The 15,480-nt window shown below is 38.1% G+C and overlaps 1 protein-coding gene across 13 annotated transcripts in view; it reads right to left on the reverse strand.

The window, feature by feature from the left end:
* The window catches only part of baz2ba (bromodomain adjacent to zinc finger domain, 2Ba), a 252,745-nt gene that overhangs the window by 35,521 nt on the left and 201,744 nt on the right, over nt 1-15,480 (reverse strand). For all 13 annotated transcript variants that reach the window (XM_072261994.1, XM_072261996.1, XM_072262004.1 and 10 more), the window contains one exon: nt 11,666-12,342. In XM_072261994.1, coding sequence (XP_072118095.1) covers nt 11,666-12,342 — 677 coding nt within the window. The remainder of the gene's footprint in view (nt 1-11,665; nt 12,343-15,480) is intronic.

Raw genomic sequence — 15,480 nt, forward strand, 5'->3', positions numbered from 1 at the left:
GTCTCTACCAATTTTTTGTAACAGCAATCCAGCTAGTCACACTCCCCCCATCAACCCACTCCTATAGCCTACTATAACTTCATTTAGATACTTATCCAGCTCCCTTTTGAACGCTACAATGGAATCTGTGTCTTGTACTTCCTCTGGAATTACTTTCCTGAACTTAAAGGCATTCACTACTAAGATTTTCCCTCATGGCATTTTTAGTTCTTATCAACCATTTTCATTTTATATCTCCTAGTTGTTTTTAAAAACAGTACTATTTGGAACAATCTCGCTCTATTCAGTCCTGTCCATACATTACTTTAAAAAAATCTCTAACATCTCTCTTAACAATAACAACACGACCAAGTTCTTAATAACTAGTCTCTCAAAACTAGAATAATTTTAGCAAACTACTACTAAAGCCCTCATTCGTCATTCCTAAACTGTGGCTCCTAGAATTAGACAATACTCCAGCTGCGGCCAAATCTGGTGTTTAATAAAGGTTCATTTTGACTTTTATGTCCTTGTATTCTATTCCTTCATTTATAAGCCACTGAATCCTACTTACCTTTCCAATCACTTTTTCAACCTGACCCACCACTTTCACTGAACAATATACACATCTGCCTCTGCAGTCTCATATTTTCCATACACATCCCCCTGCTCTTGGATCCATTTTAGAATTGAGGAGCATTAAATTTCATCTGCTAAATATTCGCCTATTTCAATTAATCTTTCATCACCTTCAAATACTTCTCTGGTACTCTACCCCAACCTCCATTTCCCTCTTCAAATACTTATTAAAGTCTGAATTGTTTGATAGCTTGTGTAATGAGGCGAGATAGCAAATTTTGTTTGATAATGAATGTGGAACTACATAGCGTTAGTTATTGCCAACATTCGCCAAAGTAGCATTAAAATTATAGAGTCAGAATAACACAGAATGGGAAAAGGCCCTTTGGCCCAACTAGTCCTTGCTGACCACATGGGACTGGCATCCTCTCTTCTAGTCTCAGAAGCCTACAATCAGCCCATAACCCTTTAAGCCCCTTCCCCTCCAGGTACCCATCTAAATCCCTCTTAAAATTTGCAATAGTACCAGCCTCAACTACTTCCTCTGGGAGTTCATCCCACGTACGTAATAACTCTGTTAAAAAGTTACCTCTCTGATCTCATTTAAATCTCTTCCCTCTTATTTGTATTTGTACTATCTACCTCAATCCTGGGGAAAAGACTATGACCATCCACCTTATCTAAACCCCTCATGACTTTACAAAACAACGACATTGCTTCTCATTCTATGCTCCAATGAATAGTGATCCACAGTGGTCAACCTCTGTCTGTAACTCAGGCCCTTTATTCCAAGCAACATCCTTGTACATCTCTTCTGCATCCTCTCCAACTTGATAATGTCTTTCCTACAACAAGGTGACCAAAACTGTACACTATACTCCAAACACAGTCTTACCAATGATTTATATAACTGCAACATTATGTCCCTAATCCTCAACTCAATGCATGCACTGATGAAGGTCAGCATATGCTAAACACCTTCCTCACCACCCTATTCACTTGCATGTAACACACACAAAATGCTGGTGAACGCAGCAGGCCAGGCAGCATCTCTAGGAAGAGGTACCGTCAACATTTCTGGCCGGGAACCTTCGTCAGGACTCGGCCCGAAACGTCTCCTGTACCTCTTCCTAGCGATGCTGCCTGGCCTGCTGCATTCACCAGCAACTTTTATGTGTGTTACTTGAAATTCCAGCATCTGCAGATTTCCTCGTGTTTGCTGTTCACTTGCATGCCTGCTTTCAGTGAACTGTGCACTTGGTTCCTGTTCTACACCACTCATCAGTGCCCTGTCTTTCACTGCATGGGTCCTCCCCTAGTTTGAATATCCAAAATGCATCATCTCCTTCATCACCTAAGTTGAAATACATTTGCCATTCTTCTGCCCATCTTACTGATCAGGATCTCAGTGCAATTCACAGTAACCTGCTTCACTATCAAAAAGACCCCCTAATTAAGCATCATCAACAAACTTGCTAATTAGGCCATGTACATTCACATCCAGATCACTTATATATGTAATGAATAACAGAGGTCCCTTGGGTTGGAAAATTAACCTTCAACCATCACCTTCTGCTTCCTATCATCCAACCTATTCTGAATCCACCTCACTTGCTTCCCATAAATCCCATGTGACCTAATCTTCCAGATCATTCTACCTGTAAATCTGGCCAAGAGAGAGCCAATCAAACATGTAGAAAATCAAATTTTATTTGTTATAGCTTAAAGTGTTTTCGAGATGTGTCAAAGCTATATTCTAAGATTTATCTTTGTTCAAACTATAAATTGCTACTTCTGCAAAGCAGTAAATATGTGCAATAAAATATATTATGCATATTGGGTTGAAAATCAATTATTTGAGATGAGGCTTACGAAGCATTGATTCATCAAAGATAGGAAGGTAGCCTTCAAATCCACCATAAACGGGTTTGGAATATTTCCTTTTTTCAGACTGAACATTTTTCTCTAGACTATTTAAATTTGGTGCCAGATTCCCAAGTAGTGTTTTACTGTCCTTTGTAAACCATTCATTGGATGTTATAAAGCTTGCAGTTCCAGTCCCACAAGATCTGTATGAACTACAGCTGATATTAAATATTACCACCTCTGAAAATATAAATCATTTCACACAGCTGGTGCTGATATTTATAAAATCTGAATGTTCATCTTTGAATAAAATTAATTGCAGATAAGTCGTCAGAGCATCTTCTCGTAATTTGTGAGGGCTTTTATACTATTTTAAAACTCATAGCCAAGGCAAAATAGCTGACTTGAATAATTTCCACATAGCTTATCATTTGAACGGCAAATTTTATTAGATGTTCAATAAAGAAGAATTCTTCCAAATTATTAAGTTAACTGGTTGAGTTCACAAGTTTATTATTACTCCCTTCAGGTTTGTTTAGAAATACAGGAAATTCAAAAGTGACTTAACAATCAAGCCTACAGGGTGAAAGGCCTGGTTACTACTCATGTCTCTGGACATAAATCAAAACTTTATGCTCCATAGTGTAACAATAACCTTACTCATTCTAACATGTCGCTCTATTCATGTCTGCCTTACATACTTGTATAGCTTCAAAAATCTATGCTTAATTATTTGGCAGTGATTTATGGATTTTCAACTATCTGAAAGTTTTCCTAGGATTCTACAACTTGATTCCCGACTGATTCCTAAATTCACGGCCACTGGTGATTTAGAACATGTCCGAACATGGTTAATAGTTACACTGCTTTTGGATTCTATTTCTTTACCCCCACATTCCATGGCTTTGTTAATCGGCATCATTGGACACAGAACAGTACAGTGCAGGAACAGGACCTTTGATCCACGATGCTATGACTAAGCTAGCTAATAATACCTAATCTCTTCTGTCTGTGTATAGCCCACAGTACTTAATGATTTGTGAACATGTGTCTTGAATCCCTGTGAACCTTTAGCCCATTAATTTTCAGAGCATAAATGGTGTTCTTATTCCTCCTAACTAGCTTCTCACCACTTAACAAACCCATTTTGCATGCTTGAGCCTCTGTGTGTATTTTGTTGGGCATACACCTTCAACAAACCCAAGTGACTCCAACTTTTATTCCAATTCATTCTCTCCTGATCTATCATAATTTTGCCAGTTATTCAGGTCATGGATCCCCAAGACCACCTACTCATAGCCTGCTCTGCAGGACCCTGCTGTAAGTTTTTCCACCACAAGGTATGAAAGTTTGAGATAAGCATATTATCCAGAATGCTTTGATAAGCACACAATCTGTATTGCACATCTGAGATGGCGCAAAGAACCTGGAAGGGAAACTTTATCATTGACTCTGTGTTTACACACAGGAAATCATGGAGAAGTTCTCCTAAATTGTTTAAACAAGCTGCCTGACAGAGTTCAGGAGGAGGAACATTTTGAGAACTCATCATAAAAATAAATAATCATTTAAAACAAAGAGTTGAGTTACATACATGAATGACTTGTTGAACTTTGATTATAGCTTAGAGCATTAATATGTTGAATCAATCTCTGAAATGCAGATATAAAATCACATTCTGCTAATTATTCCAATTCAAGCTATGAGTATTTCAACTATGTTCATACCATGTTACTGTAGTTTACACATGGCTTATTTGTTTTCCATTTATATCAGGTTAAACACTAATGATATACTTGTGATCCCATTGGTTATAGTATTTCAAGTTCTCATAGAGAAATTGGAACTCAAATCTGATGAAGGTTTCTGCCTCCGCTGTTCTTTTGTGCAATGGTTTCCAGATGTGAAAAATCTTTAGATGAAATGTTTTATTTTCCCCTTTAACTACCTCTAATCATTCAACAAATTAAATCAAATTATCTGGACGAAGAGATGAAAACTCCATGACAACGTTAACAGTGACAGTGATAGCTAAGATCCCTCTTTTGGTCGAATCATGACAAGGAGTAGCTTTTTGAAAAAGAGTTCTGGTAATTATCACACCTGGTAGGACAGCACGATGGGCAGGTCAGCAGGCAGAAAAGTATAGAAGGAGAGAAAACACTTAAGTTATTTAATGATAGTGCATTACTATCCATGTTGATAACAGCATGCCAATTATGTTACGTATGCTGTGATAGTTATCTTAAAGAATCCCATAACCAAGTATTTTGTCATCACAAAAATAATGCTGCACTTCACCAAACCAAGTTACACTCTGCACGAACTTAGCACACTGTGTCACGTCAAGTTGCAAAACCATCACATCAAACTGCAATATGCTGCTATAAAGCCTACAGCCATTTAGGCTATTTTTAGACATATTAAGTCCTGCTTGTTGCTTGGTAATTCAGTGTACTGCAACAAGGACCATGAGGTGAAGGTCAAAAAATGAAAATCAAATAAGAAAAGATCACTTGACACTCACATATGTCTTCATGGGAAATCTTATGACAGAAAACAACCAACTTACTTCAACACCACTAACTTTGAAAGGAAGAACCCAAATTATAATGATGACAAAGATCAAGTAATGCTGCTAATCTAGGATCCCCAGATGAAAATTCACTGACATAAATAATCATGTTCTGAACTTCGTTAACTTCCTGATGTTATAAATCCCTCTAAAATACAAGTAAATGTTCAGGGGGTCTCAAGAAAGAGATATCAGAAAATCGTGAATGTGTTCTTAATGGAAGACAATTATTTATTTTCATCAGTGTTATGATCTGCACCCTTGTCAGTGTTCAATTAACTTCTAGAGGTGAGAAAATGTTTACAAGTTAAAATTGAACAGGACAATAGAACATCTGCTCTGAGATTGGAGCCAGATGTAAATCTGCAGTTCACCTAAGATTAAAGCTTTGTAACTTTCCAATAGTTGAAACTGTCTAATCTTACATCATTCTAACTTCTGTTCTTAACTCCACTCAAGTACACAAACTTAATAGTATGTGTCTAAGTAGTTGGGCCTACTATACACGCCAAGCTTCAAAGATTACTTTGGGTGTTGTCAAGAGGAAGAAATTCAGCTACCATATTGCATTTAGAAATGCTAATGGTCAAAAACAAACATGTATTTTTATTTTCTTTGGAATTTGTATACTTTTGGTCAGCAAAATTATTATAAAATAAAGGAGGAATCGATTCGAGAAACTGGCTATTGAAATATTGAGTTATAGGTCGCACATTCTGAGAAAATTAAACAAGATAAAATTAGTCAGGAGGAGCAAACAGAAAAAGGAAAGAGAAGAATTTAATGTCTGCTATTATACTTGGTAGTTGTCTATCAATGACTTAAATAGGTTGAGAATTTTATCTGAAAAGTACAGGAACTACTCCCTTTTTTTTTATTTAAGTATCTTCAAACCAGAATAAGAAATACAAGCAGTGGCATCAGCGGGAGCAGGGGCAGGTAGTGTGAGAGAAATCACTAAGCTCAAGAAGATAAAAGTAAAAGAGTTCAAAAACATAAGTGAGGAAGTGACATTTTAGGATCTCCAAGGATCAGTGGAGTTTGGAAATAACTCCAGGGCACTCAGCCTTGGCTGGTACAAGGAAGGCTGCATAAAAGGGCATTCACTGAAAGAACTCAGAATTCAAGGAGCTGGTTTAAGGCCACTAAAGATTTGAAAACACAAACAAGATTTTAAAATTAGAGATATAACCAAAATAGGTTTAAGAGAACAGGAATAACAATGAGTGACTTAATGAGTATGTGATCTCAAGACAATTCACTTGGAAATTTTCTGTGTATTTTAACCTATGTATTTTAAAGAACTGAGAGACAAAAATCTAGATATAGCTTTGATTTATTTCCTTGCCTAGTTAACATTACATCCACTCAACTATGTACAATATTATGTAAAAGTCTGAGACATTACAGATTTCTTTTCCATATGGTTTCAGATGTATGGCCTCCACAGAGCCTGATCAACATCATTGAGGCTGTCTGGGATTATTTGGAGAGAAAAAAGCAAGCGAGACAGCCAAAGTCTGCAGAAGAACAATGGTAAATTCTCCAAGATGTTTGGAACTACCGATCAGCATATTTTCTTATAAAACTGCACGACAGTGTACCTTAGAGAACTGATGCAGTTTTAAAGGTAAAGTGTGGTCATACCAAATACTGATTTGATTATTTTATCGTTTACTGCTTTTTGTATATTAAGAAACTTTTATTTTTGAAAGCATCTTCGCTTTACAGAATTTTTTAAGCACATGTCTAAGACTTCTACACAGTACTGTAAACATGCATGGAAAACACTTTCAGTACCTTATGATAACTTGCAAAGCATTTTCCAATGAAATTAATTCATGCAAGCAGTTTTGAGCCACAACTGCGAATAGCCAATAATTTATTTTGAATGCAGGTACGTATACCTGATTGTGGCAAAACCTACATCAAGAATAGAATGGGATAATATGACTATGGTCACAGTCAGGAAGTCTACCTTGTTCTAGAATTAGGATTATTTCAATGCTGCAGCATATAGAAACCCAACTGGATAAAATGCATCCGTTGTGAAGAAATGTGAAATACGGACACAGGTTTGGGAGGCAACAGGAAGAAAATACACTGGAGATGACAGAGTAACGTGCAAGAACACAAGGGCTTAGGGACTGCTTCTTTTGAGGAAGACATGCTAAAGACAGTTTTGAAATATAGGGAAGATAGTATACATGAGGCTAAAATCCTTTAAAATGCCAGTGTATTAGGGAAGTATTAAATGGATTAATAATTATAGGGCCAAAGAAGCAGGAAGTGGGTTTCATGGATAAGCTTGAGGGTGGAATAAGTGGAATAAGACTAATACAAGCTATTACTTATACAGTGTCATGCAAATGTTTGGACACCCCTGGTCAAAATTTTTGTTACTGTGAATAGCTAAGCTAGTAAAAGATGAACTGATTTCCAAAAGGCATAAAGTTAAAGAAGACATATTTCTGTAATATTTTAAGAAAACTTTTTTATTTCCATCTTTTACAGTTCCAAAATAACAAAAAAGGAAAAGGGCCTGAAGCAAAAGTTTGGGCACCCTGCATGGCAGTACTTAGTAACACCTCCTTTGGCAAGTATCACAGCTTGTAAGCGCTTTTTGTGGCCAGCTAAGAGTCTTTCAATTCTCGTTTGGGGGATTTTTGCCCATTCTTCCTTGCAAAAGGCTTCTAGTTCTGAGAAATTCTTGGGCCGTCTTGCATGCACTGCTCTTTTGAGGTCTAACCACAGATTCTCGATGATGTTTAGGTCAGGGGACTGTGAGGGCCATGGCAAAATGTTCAGCTTGTGCCTCTTGAGGTAGTCCATTGTGGATTTTGAGGTGTGTTTAGGATCTCTGTCCTGTTGTAGAAGCCATCCTCTTTTCATCTTCACCCTTTTTTTTTTTTACAGGCAGTGTGATGTTTACTTCCAGGATTTGCTGGTATTTAATTGAATTCATTCTTCCCTCTACCAGTAAATGTTTCCCGTGCCACTGGCTGCAACACAAGTCCAAAGTATGATCGATCCACCCCCGTGCTTAACAGTTGGAGAAGGGTTCTTTTCATGAAATTATTCACCCTTTTTTCCCCAAACATACCTTTGCTCATTGCGGCCAAAAAGATCTATTTTAACTTCATCAGTCCACAGGACTTGTTTCCAAAATGCATCAGGCTTGTTCAGATGCTCCTTTGAACCCTTTGAATTGAACTTTTTGGCCGCAATGAACAAAGGTATGTTTGGAGAAAAAAGGGTGCAGAATTTCATGAAAGAGGACCAGGCAAGCGAACAATAGGTGATAAGCGGAACAAGACGAGGGAGGAAAATAGGCAGATGGAGAGGGGCAGGCAATGCGCTTTGAACCCAAATTCACATACTGAGTTCCTCCAGCAATTTATTTTTTGCTTCAGTTCCCAGCAGCTGCTGTTTCTAATGTCTCCAGTATCACATGGTATACTTCAATCTCTCTTTACCATCAACCAACTGAATGGACCCATGCCACAACACGAATCCTCAGTCCCACTGCCACTTTGACCTCTCTCATCCACATGTTACGGCTCTCCTTTTGACAACATATATCACAAACTTCTGGACACAAGTTCAATCTAATTTCAAATGACGATTCTGCTCTTTCCATTTAAACTATCAATGAACAACCTTTTCTATATTTGTCTGATTATAATCTGCTTTTCTCTCACCTTCTCTTTTTGTCACCGAAATTCTACCTTCCACCGTTAGTATATTTCTTTTGTTCAATTCTCCCCTCCCCAATTTCTCTGCATCTTAAAGTTTGTTTAATCTGTAACTTCTCCCAGTTCTCATGAAGAATCACTGAAACTGTTTCTCTCTCCAAAGATGTAATATGAGCTGCTCTGTATCTACAGTAGTGGCTTTATTTTAGATTTCCAGTATCTATGGTTTTTAACCTTTGCACTACTGAGTGAAGAATAAATGAAAAATTCTGTTTTTAAAAACATGCAAACAATTCAACTGTCACTTCAGCTGCTTAAGATGCATCTTTCTTAGATTGATGCATGAACACTTTTCAGATTTGCAACATATATGATACGCAAAATTACTATTTCATGCAACCATGCTTTACAATTGTAGAGACCGCATATTGGGCTTCTGGTGCAACACAATGGTATATCAATTATCTAAAATAACACTGATCTCCTCTATTGTTTCTAATGTTGAACTTGAGAAAACGGCCAAGAAATTAAAGTAGTACAGGAACTAAGCTCAAATTACTTTTCTAGAGACACAAGGAGATACAAAAAAGAACACCATGAGGAAATCTGTTTATGACCTACATCACCAGAATGTGGATGAGTGTTGGCCAATGTCTGCATTGAACACTGCACATTTGGCCCCACTTACTTAAATGAAACCGAATATGTAGAGGTGAATATCAGTGACAACTGATACTACCACAAGTACTTGGTACTAATTGTCACAAACAAGCTTCTTCAGTATGAACACCTAGTACATCTCACAGAGAGGATTAAAAATGTCTACTGTTGTAGTCAGAAGTTGTAGTCATCTTAGCCAAATACATTTAAGCTCTTTTTTCTTTTACAATTCCTGACATTTAATCCTAGAAAACATTTCGTCTTAGGTCAGTTAGATCACTACCTTATTTTAAGAATGTGAAATGTCAAAATAATAGTAGAGAGAATGATTTATTTCAGCTTTTCTTTCTTTTATCACTTTCCCAGTGGGTCATAAGTTTACATACACTTTGTTAGTATTTGGTAGCATTGCCATTAAATTGTTTAACTTGGGTCAAATGTTGGGGGTTGGGTACTCTTCCACAAGCTTCTCACAATAAGTTGCTGGAATTTTGTTCCATTCCTCCAGACAGAACTGGTGTAACTGAGTCAGGTTTGTAGGCCTCCTTGCTCGCACACGCTTTTTCAGTTCTGCCCTCAAATTTTCTATCTAATTGAGGTCAGAAAATGACGTCAAGTCTGGTTCATCCTTGGGAACAATTTCCAAACACCTGAAGGTACCACTTTCATCTGTACAAACAACAGTACGTAAGTATAAACACCATGGGACCACACAGCCATCATACTGCTCAGGAAGGAGACGCATTCTGTCTCCTAGAGATGAACGTACTTTGGCGCGAAAAGTGCAAATCAATCCCAGAACAACAGCAAAGGACCTTGTGAAGATGCTGGAGGAAACAGATAGGCAAGTATCTATATCCACAGTAAAATGAGTCCTATATTGACATAACCTGAAAAGCTGCTCAGCAAGGAAGAAGCCACTGGTCTAAAACCGTCATAAAAAAGCCAGACTACAGTTTGCAAGTGCACATGGGGACAAAGATCTTACTTTTTGGAGAAACGTCCTCTGGTCTGATGAAACAAAAATTGAACTGTCTGGCCATAATGACCATCGTTATGTTTGGAGGAAAAAGGGTGAGGCTTGCAAGTTAAAGAACACCATCCCAACCGTGAAGCATGGAGGTGGCAGCATCATGTTGTGGGGGTGCTTTGCTACAGGAGGGACTGGTGCACTTCACAAAATAGATGGCATCATGAGGAAGGAAAATTATGTGGATATATTGAAGCAACATCTCAAGACATCAGCCAGGAAGTTAAAGCTCAGTCGCAAATGGGTCTTCCAAATAGACAATGACCCCAAGCATACCTCCAAAGTTGCGGCAAAATTGCTTAAGGACAAAAAAGTCAAGGTATTGGAGTAGGCATCACAAAGCCCTGACCTCAATCCGATAGAAAATTTGCGGGCCCAATTGAAAAAGTGTGTGTGAGCAAGGAGGCCTACAAACCTGACTCAGTTACATCAGTTCTGTCTGGAGGAATGGAACAATATTCCAGCAACTTACTGTGAGAAGCTAGTGGAAGGCTACCCAAAATGTTTGACCCAAGTTAAACAATTTAAAGGTCGACGTTCCTTCCTCCTACCGGATACTAAAAAAGTGTATGTAAACTTCTGACCCACTGGGAAAGTGATGAAAGAAATAAAAGCTGAAATAAATCATTCTCTCTACTATTATTCTGACATTTCACATTCTTAAAATAGTGATCCTAACTGACCTAAGACAGGGAATGTTTTCTAGGATTAAATGTCAGGAATTGTGAAAAACTGAGTTTAAATGTATTTGGCTAAGGTGTATGTAAACTTCTGACTTCAACTGTATATTCAAAAGGATTTCCAAAACAGAGCACCTCAGTGAAAACTATACATAATACTTCGCAACACACATCAAAGTTGCTGGTGAACGCAGCAGGCCAGGCAGCATCTCTAGGAAGAGGTACAGTCGACGTTTCAGGCCGAGACCCTTCATCAGGACTAACTAAAGGAAGAGCTACTAAGAGATTTGAAAGTGGGAGGGGGATCTCCCCCCTCCCCCTCTCAACTCTCTTCCTAGAGATGCTGCCTGGCCTGCTGCATTCACCAGCAACCTTGATGTGTGTTGATTGAATTTCCAGATCTGCAGAATTCTTCGTGTTTGCGTTTTTAAATAATACTTAGGGGCTCAAAAGAAAAAAAACTGAGTATTCCCTTCTATTTGTGTTTTTAAAATAATTAGCTTCTTAACGCTGAAATTAAATAATTGACATTTAAAATTATTTTCTTCTCTGTAATAATTAATTAACTAAAATACTAATTATACAAAGATAAAATACATACCTGTAGTGCTGATAATGCAAATGGATTGAGTCCCATTGGATTCTGAAGCGATCCTGAACCCATAAGCGGTGAGGACGAAGACTGGGAATTAAGTTGAGATTGTGCCATTTGTTGTGAGGAGATTGGAGGCACATTTGTACAGGTGATGGAAGAATCATCACAAGGCATTCTTGGTAAGAGACTGAACCACTGTCCACCTTTCTCTGTAAGTACTTTCAGCAACTGGTCATTTTGGAGTAAAGGAGAGTTGTAGAGTTTCCCTGTGCCAGTTATCAGTGGATTAAATAAGTTTGCACACGAGTCTATCTTTTCCGAGTTGCTGGATGGAATAGTAAGCTGCGAATTTGAAATGGAGTTTTGTGAGATACAATGACTAGGAGATGATGTTGGTGTTGCATTTATTTGGTTCACTGTTTGCTTCTGAGTCACGAAGTCTGATTCAGGAGGCATTTTTGCTACCTCTAACAGCTTACTCAGTTTAGAAAAAGAACCTGGCTTTTGTAAGAACAGGTTAGTGCTATTTCTCTCTTTTGAATCATTTCTGCATAAATCATCACAGTTAGTCACTGTACAAGAATGGTTTAATTTCTCTTCAGGTGTCTCAGGTGGCTCTTCCTTAATCTGCAAGTTGCTGGCATTTTTTAGTTTTTCCCTCTCTTTCATCATCTCCTCAGTACCTGAAATAATAAAGCAGTTTTACTTAAAAGTCAACAGATCAATATTTATACACTAACTACTTCAATGTAGTAAAATGGATGCGCTGTTTGAAGGAATGTTGTCCTTCAACATGACATTTGTTCAATATGGAGATTTATACCCAAATGACATTTTCAACAAATGAAACAGAATGATTTATATCAAAGAATGAAACAAAGAAGCAAATCAACAGCTGCACCGGCAACATTTTTACAAAAGGCAATAAACTATCAGTTTTGACTAAATATCATTATAAACCATACGGATAGTGTGTGTGTTTAGTATTTCAGTAATATGAGGGGGGGAGGGGGGGAGAGGGGGGGAGGGGGGAGGAGGGGAGGGGGGGAGGGGGGGAGGGGGGGAGGGGGGGAGGAGGGGAGGGGGGAGGGGGGAGGGGGGAGGGGGGAGGGGGGAGGGGGGGAGGGGGGAGGGGGGAGGGGGGAGGGGGGGAGGGGGGGAAATTGTTTGATTAAGCACTCTAGTTCATTTAAATAATTTATTATACATTGTATGTATAAATACACAATTTGTATACATCATCACGCTACCACGACACATGCGCACCTCACTTAAAGTAAACAAAGTTGCACTCACATTGTGGACTCCTGCATCCTCTTTTGAAATTGTTTAATGTTTTGAAGTTACAAAGTATAACAGACAGGAATAGCTTGATTATTGTCCAAATTTGGGACACCTAGTTTAAGTCACATGCCTGCTATACCTGTGGAACTGGTTGGAGATGACTACCATTATGTTGGCCAAAAAGACTAAGATTAGTCAGTGTAAAACAGATAGGAAATAGCGTCTCTGTTGGTGCAGAATTCCTCAAATATCTGGAGAACAAACTTCTCAATACAATTTATAGACCGCATCAGAATATAATTTTGCTTTTCACATTATTTGTAACAATGATTTTTCCTTTAAATTTATATTTTATTGCCAAATGCAGCAAAAAACTGCAATTCTTCCTTGCTCTGTACTCCACCAAAATTAATACTGAACTAAGCAACTTACCTTAGATTTGTACATTGTTCAAGTTCAGATTAGCTTTAAATAATTTTTCTAATGTTTGATAATTTACAAGGTTTATTATGATGTTTGCAGATTTAGATGTTCATTCTTAACAATACCTTGGAATCCATTGGAAAATATTCCTTCCATGGCTTGGCTACCTGACCCAAGCATATGGTACAGACACAGTACAGATGTTGCGTCAGCTCTGAGAACATTTTTAAGTATTTGCACTACTCAGGTCATCTGACTACTACAGTTATTCCCCGGAGTTAGAAACGTCTGACTTACGAACAACTCGTACCTCCTAATGGCCTGCCATAAAGCTCATTATATTAAAAATTTGTTGGCTTGAGGAAGGAGAACGCCGTCCGCCATTTTAAGTCAGATCACGTTGCTGTTAACACTGTGTTGAGGGTGTAACTTAGTATTTGGCTTAAATTTTTCTTAGCAAGATTCACCCTGACCCCCCTTTTCCAGTCAGCACCGCCCCCACTTGTCCCATTTAACCTGTCTCAGTGCAGGTGGACTTTAGGACCCGGGGGAGCCCAGGATCCGCCACCCGCGGCTGCTGCTGAATCCAGTGTTTCTGTTCCGTTGACGGAAAATGATCACAATTGAAAATAAAGTGGAAATAATAAAGCAATCAGAAAGAGGTGAAATGCCATTGGTCATTGGAAAAGCGTTGGGCTACAGTTGGTCAACGATCGGAACAATTTTAAAGGATAAAGTGAGAATAATGGAGCATGTGAAAGACCCTGCCCCAATGAAAGCTACAATTATTACTAAGCAATGCAGTGGTTTAATCATTGAAATATATACGTTTCTTAAGTATTTTATATGCATAGGAAGGTAAAATATATACTATATACTAAAACAAACATTAGACTAACTGACGCTAAATAATACCAGATGTACCTGTTCTGACTTACGTACAAATCCGACTTAAAAATGGACTTCGGAATGGAACTCGTTCGTAACCCGGGGACTGCCTGTATTGTATTTAAAAATTGCTGCTGCTTAACTTCATTGCTGGGTGATGGTACAAGGTGGGAAGAGATATAAATGAACTGATCTCTTGTATTTAGACACTGGGCAGACAGACAAGAGAGACAGATTAGCGCTGGGGTCCCAAGGATAATGCCCCTAGCAGTAGCTGTACACTGGTGATACCTTGAGCTGGATAAGCAATTTTTAACTAGAAAGGAAATAAAACCTAAAGGATTTGACTGTTATTTTAATGGGCAGATATAATAGTAGACAATGATTGAAAACGTTGCATTGTAACGGCTGTGAGCAAAAGATAGGAACAAAATATGTGAAAATAATGATATGTAAACAAGAAATAAGGTGGCTTTTGATCAATTATCAAAACATTAACAAACTGCAGACAATAGTAATTTCAAAATTACATATATACAAATATGATAAGCTACTGTATATTGTTTTGCATTAACCAAGTGACCATATGGAAATTAAAGAAAATAAAAGATAAACACAAATGCCTTTATGTTACATATATCAACATTTTTTTTGCACAGAAGTACGTTTCCAGTTAGTGGTTCTGTGGCTGTTTGAACTGACATAATTTATAATCACAAGATACAGAAGACCAAGAACCAAAAATGTAAACTCAATAGATTCACTCACAACACGCTGGAGGAACTCAGCAGGTTGGGCAGCATTGTGGAAACGAACAGTCAACAGTCCTGACGAAGGGTCTCGGCCCGAAACGTTGACTGCTTGTTTCCACAGATGCTGCCCGACCTGCTGAGTTCCTCCAGCGTGTTGTGAGTGTTGCTTTGACCCCAGCATCTGCAGAGTGTTTTGTGTTTTTGAACTCAATAGATTTTGCAGATGCTGGAAATCCAAAATGAAACCCACAAAATGCTGGAGGAACACAGCATGTCAGGCAGTATCTATGGAAATGAATAAATAGTTGACGTTTTGGGCTGAGACCCTTCTTCAGGACAATCCAAAACTGTTAACACGGTGAAATCTAACTAAACAACACAAGCTCAATTTTAATCCAATTGTGTTGGGTAAAGTCATGTGTCAGAAAGATTTTAGGAATTCAGGCCTGAATTGTGCTTTAATTTTATGCCTGA

This window comes from Mobula birostris, chromosome 6 (genome assembly GCF_030028105.1).
Source record: "Mobula birostris isolate sMobBir1 chromosome 6, sMobBir1.hap1, whole genome shotgun sequence".
NCBI lineage: Eukaryota > Metazoa > Chordata > Chondrichthyes > Myliobatiformes > Myliobatidae > Mobula > Mobula birostris.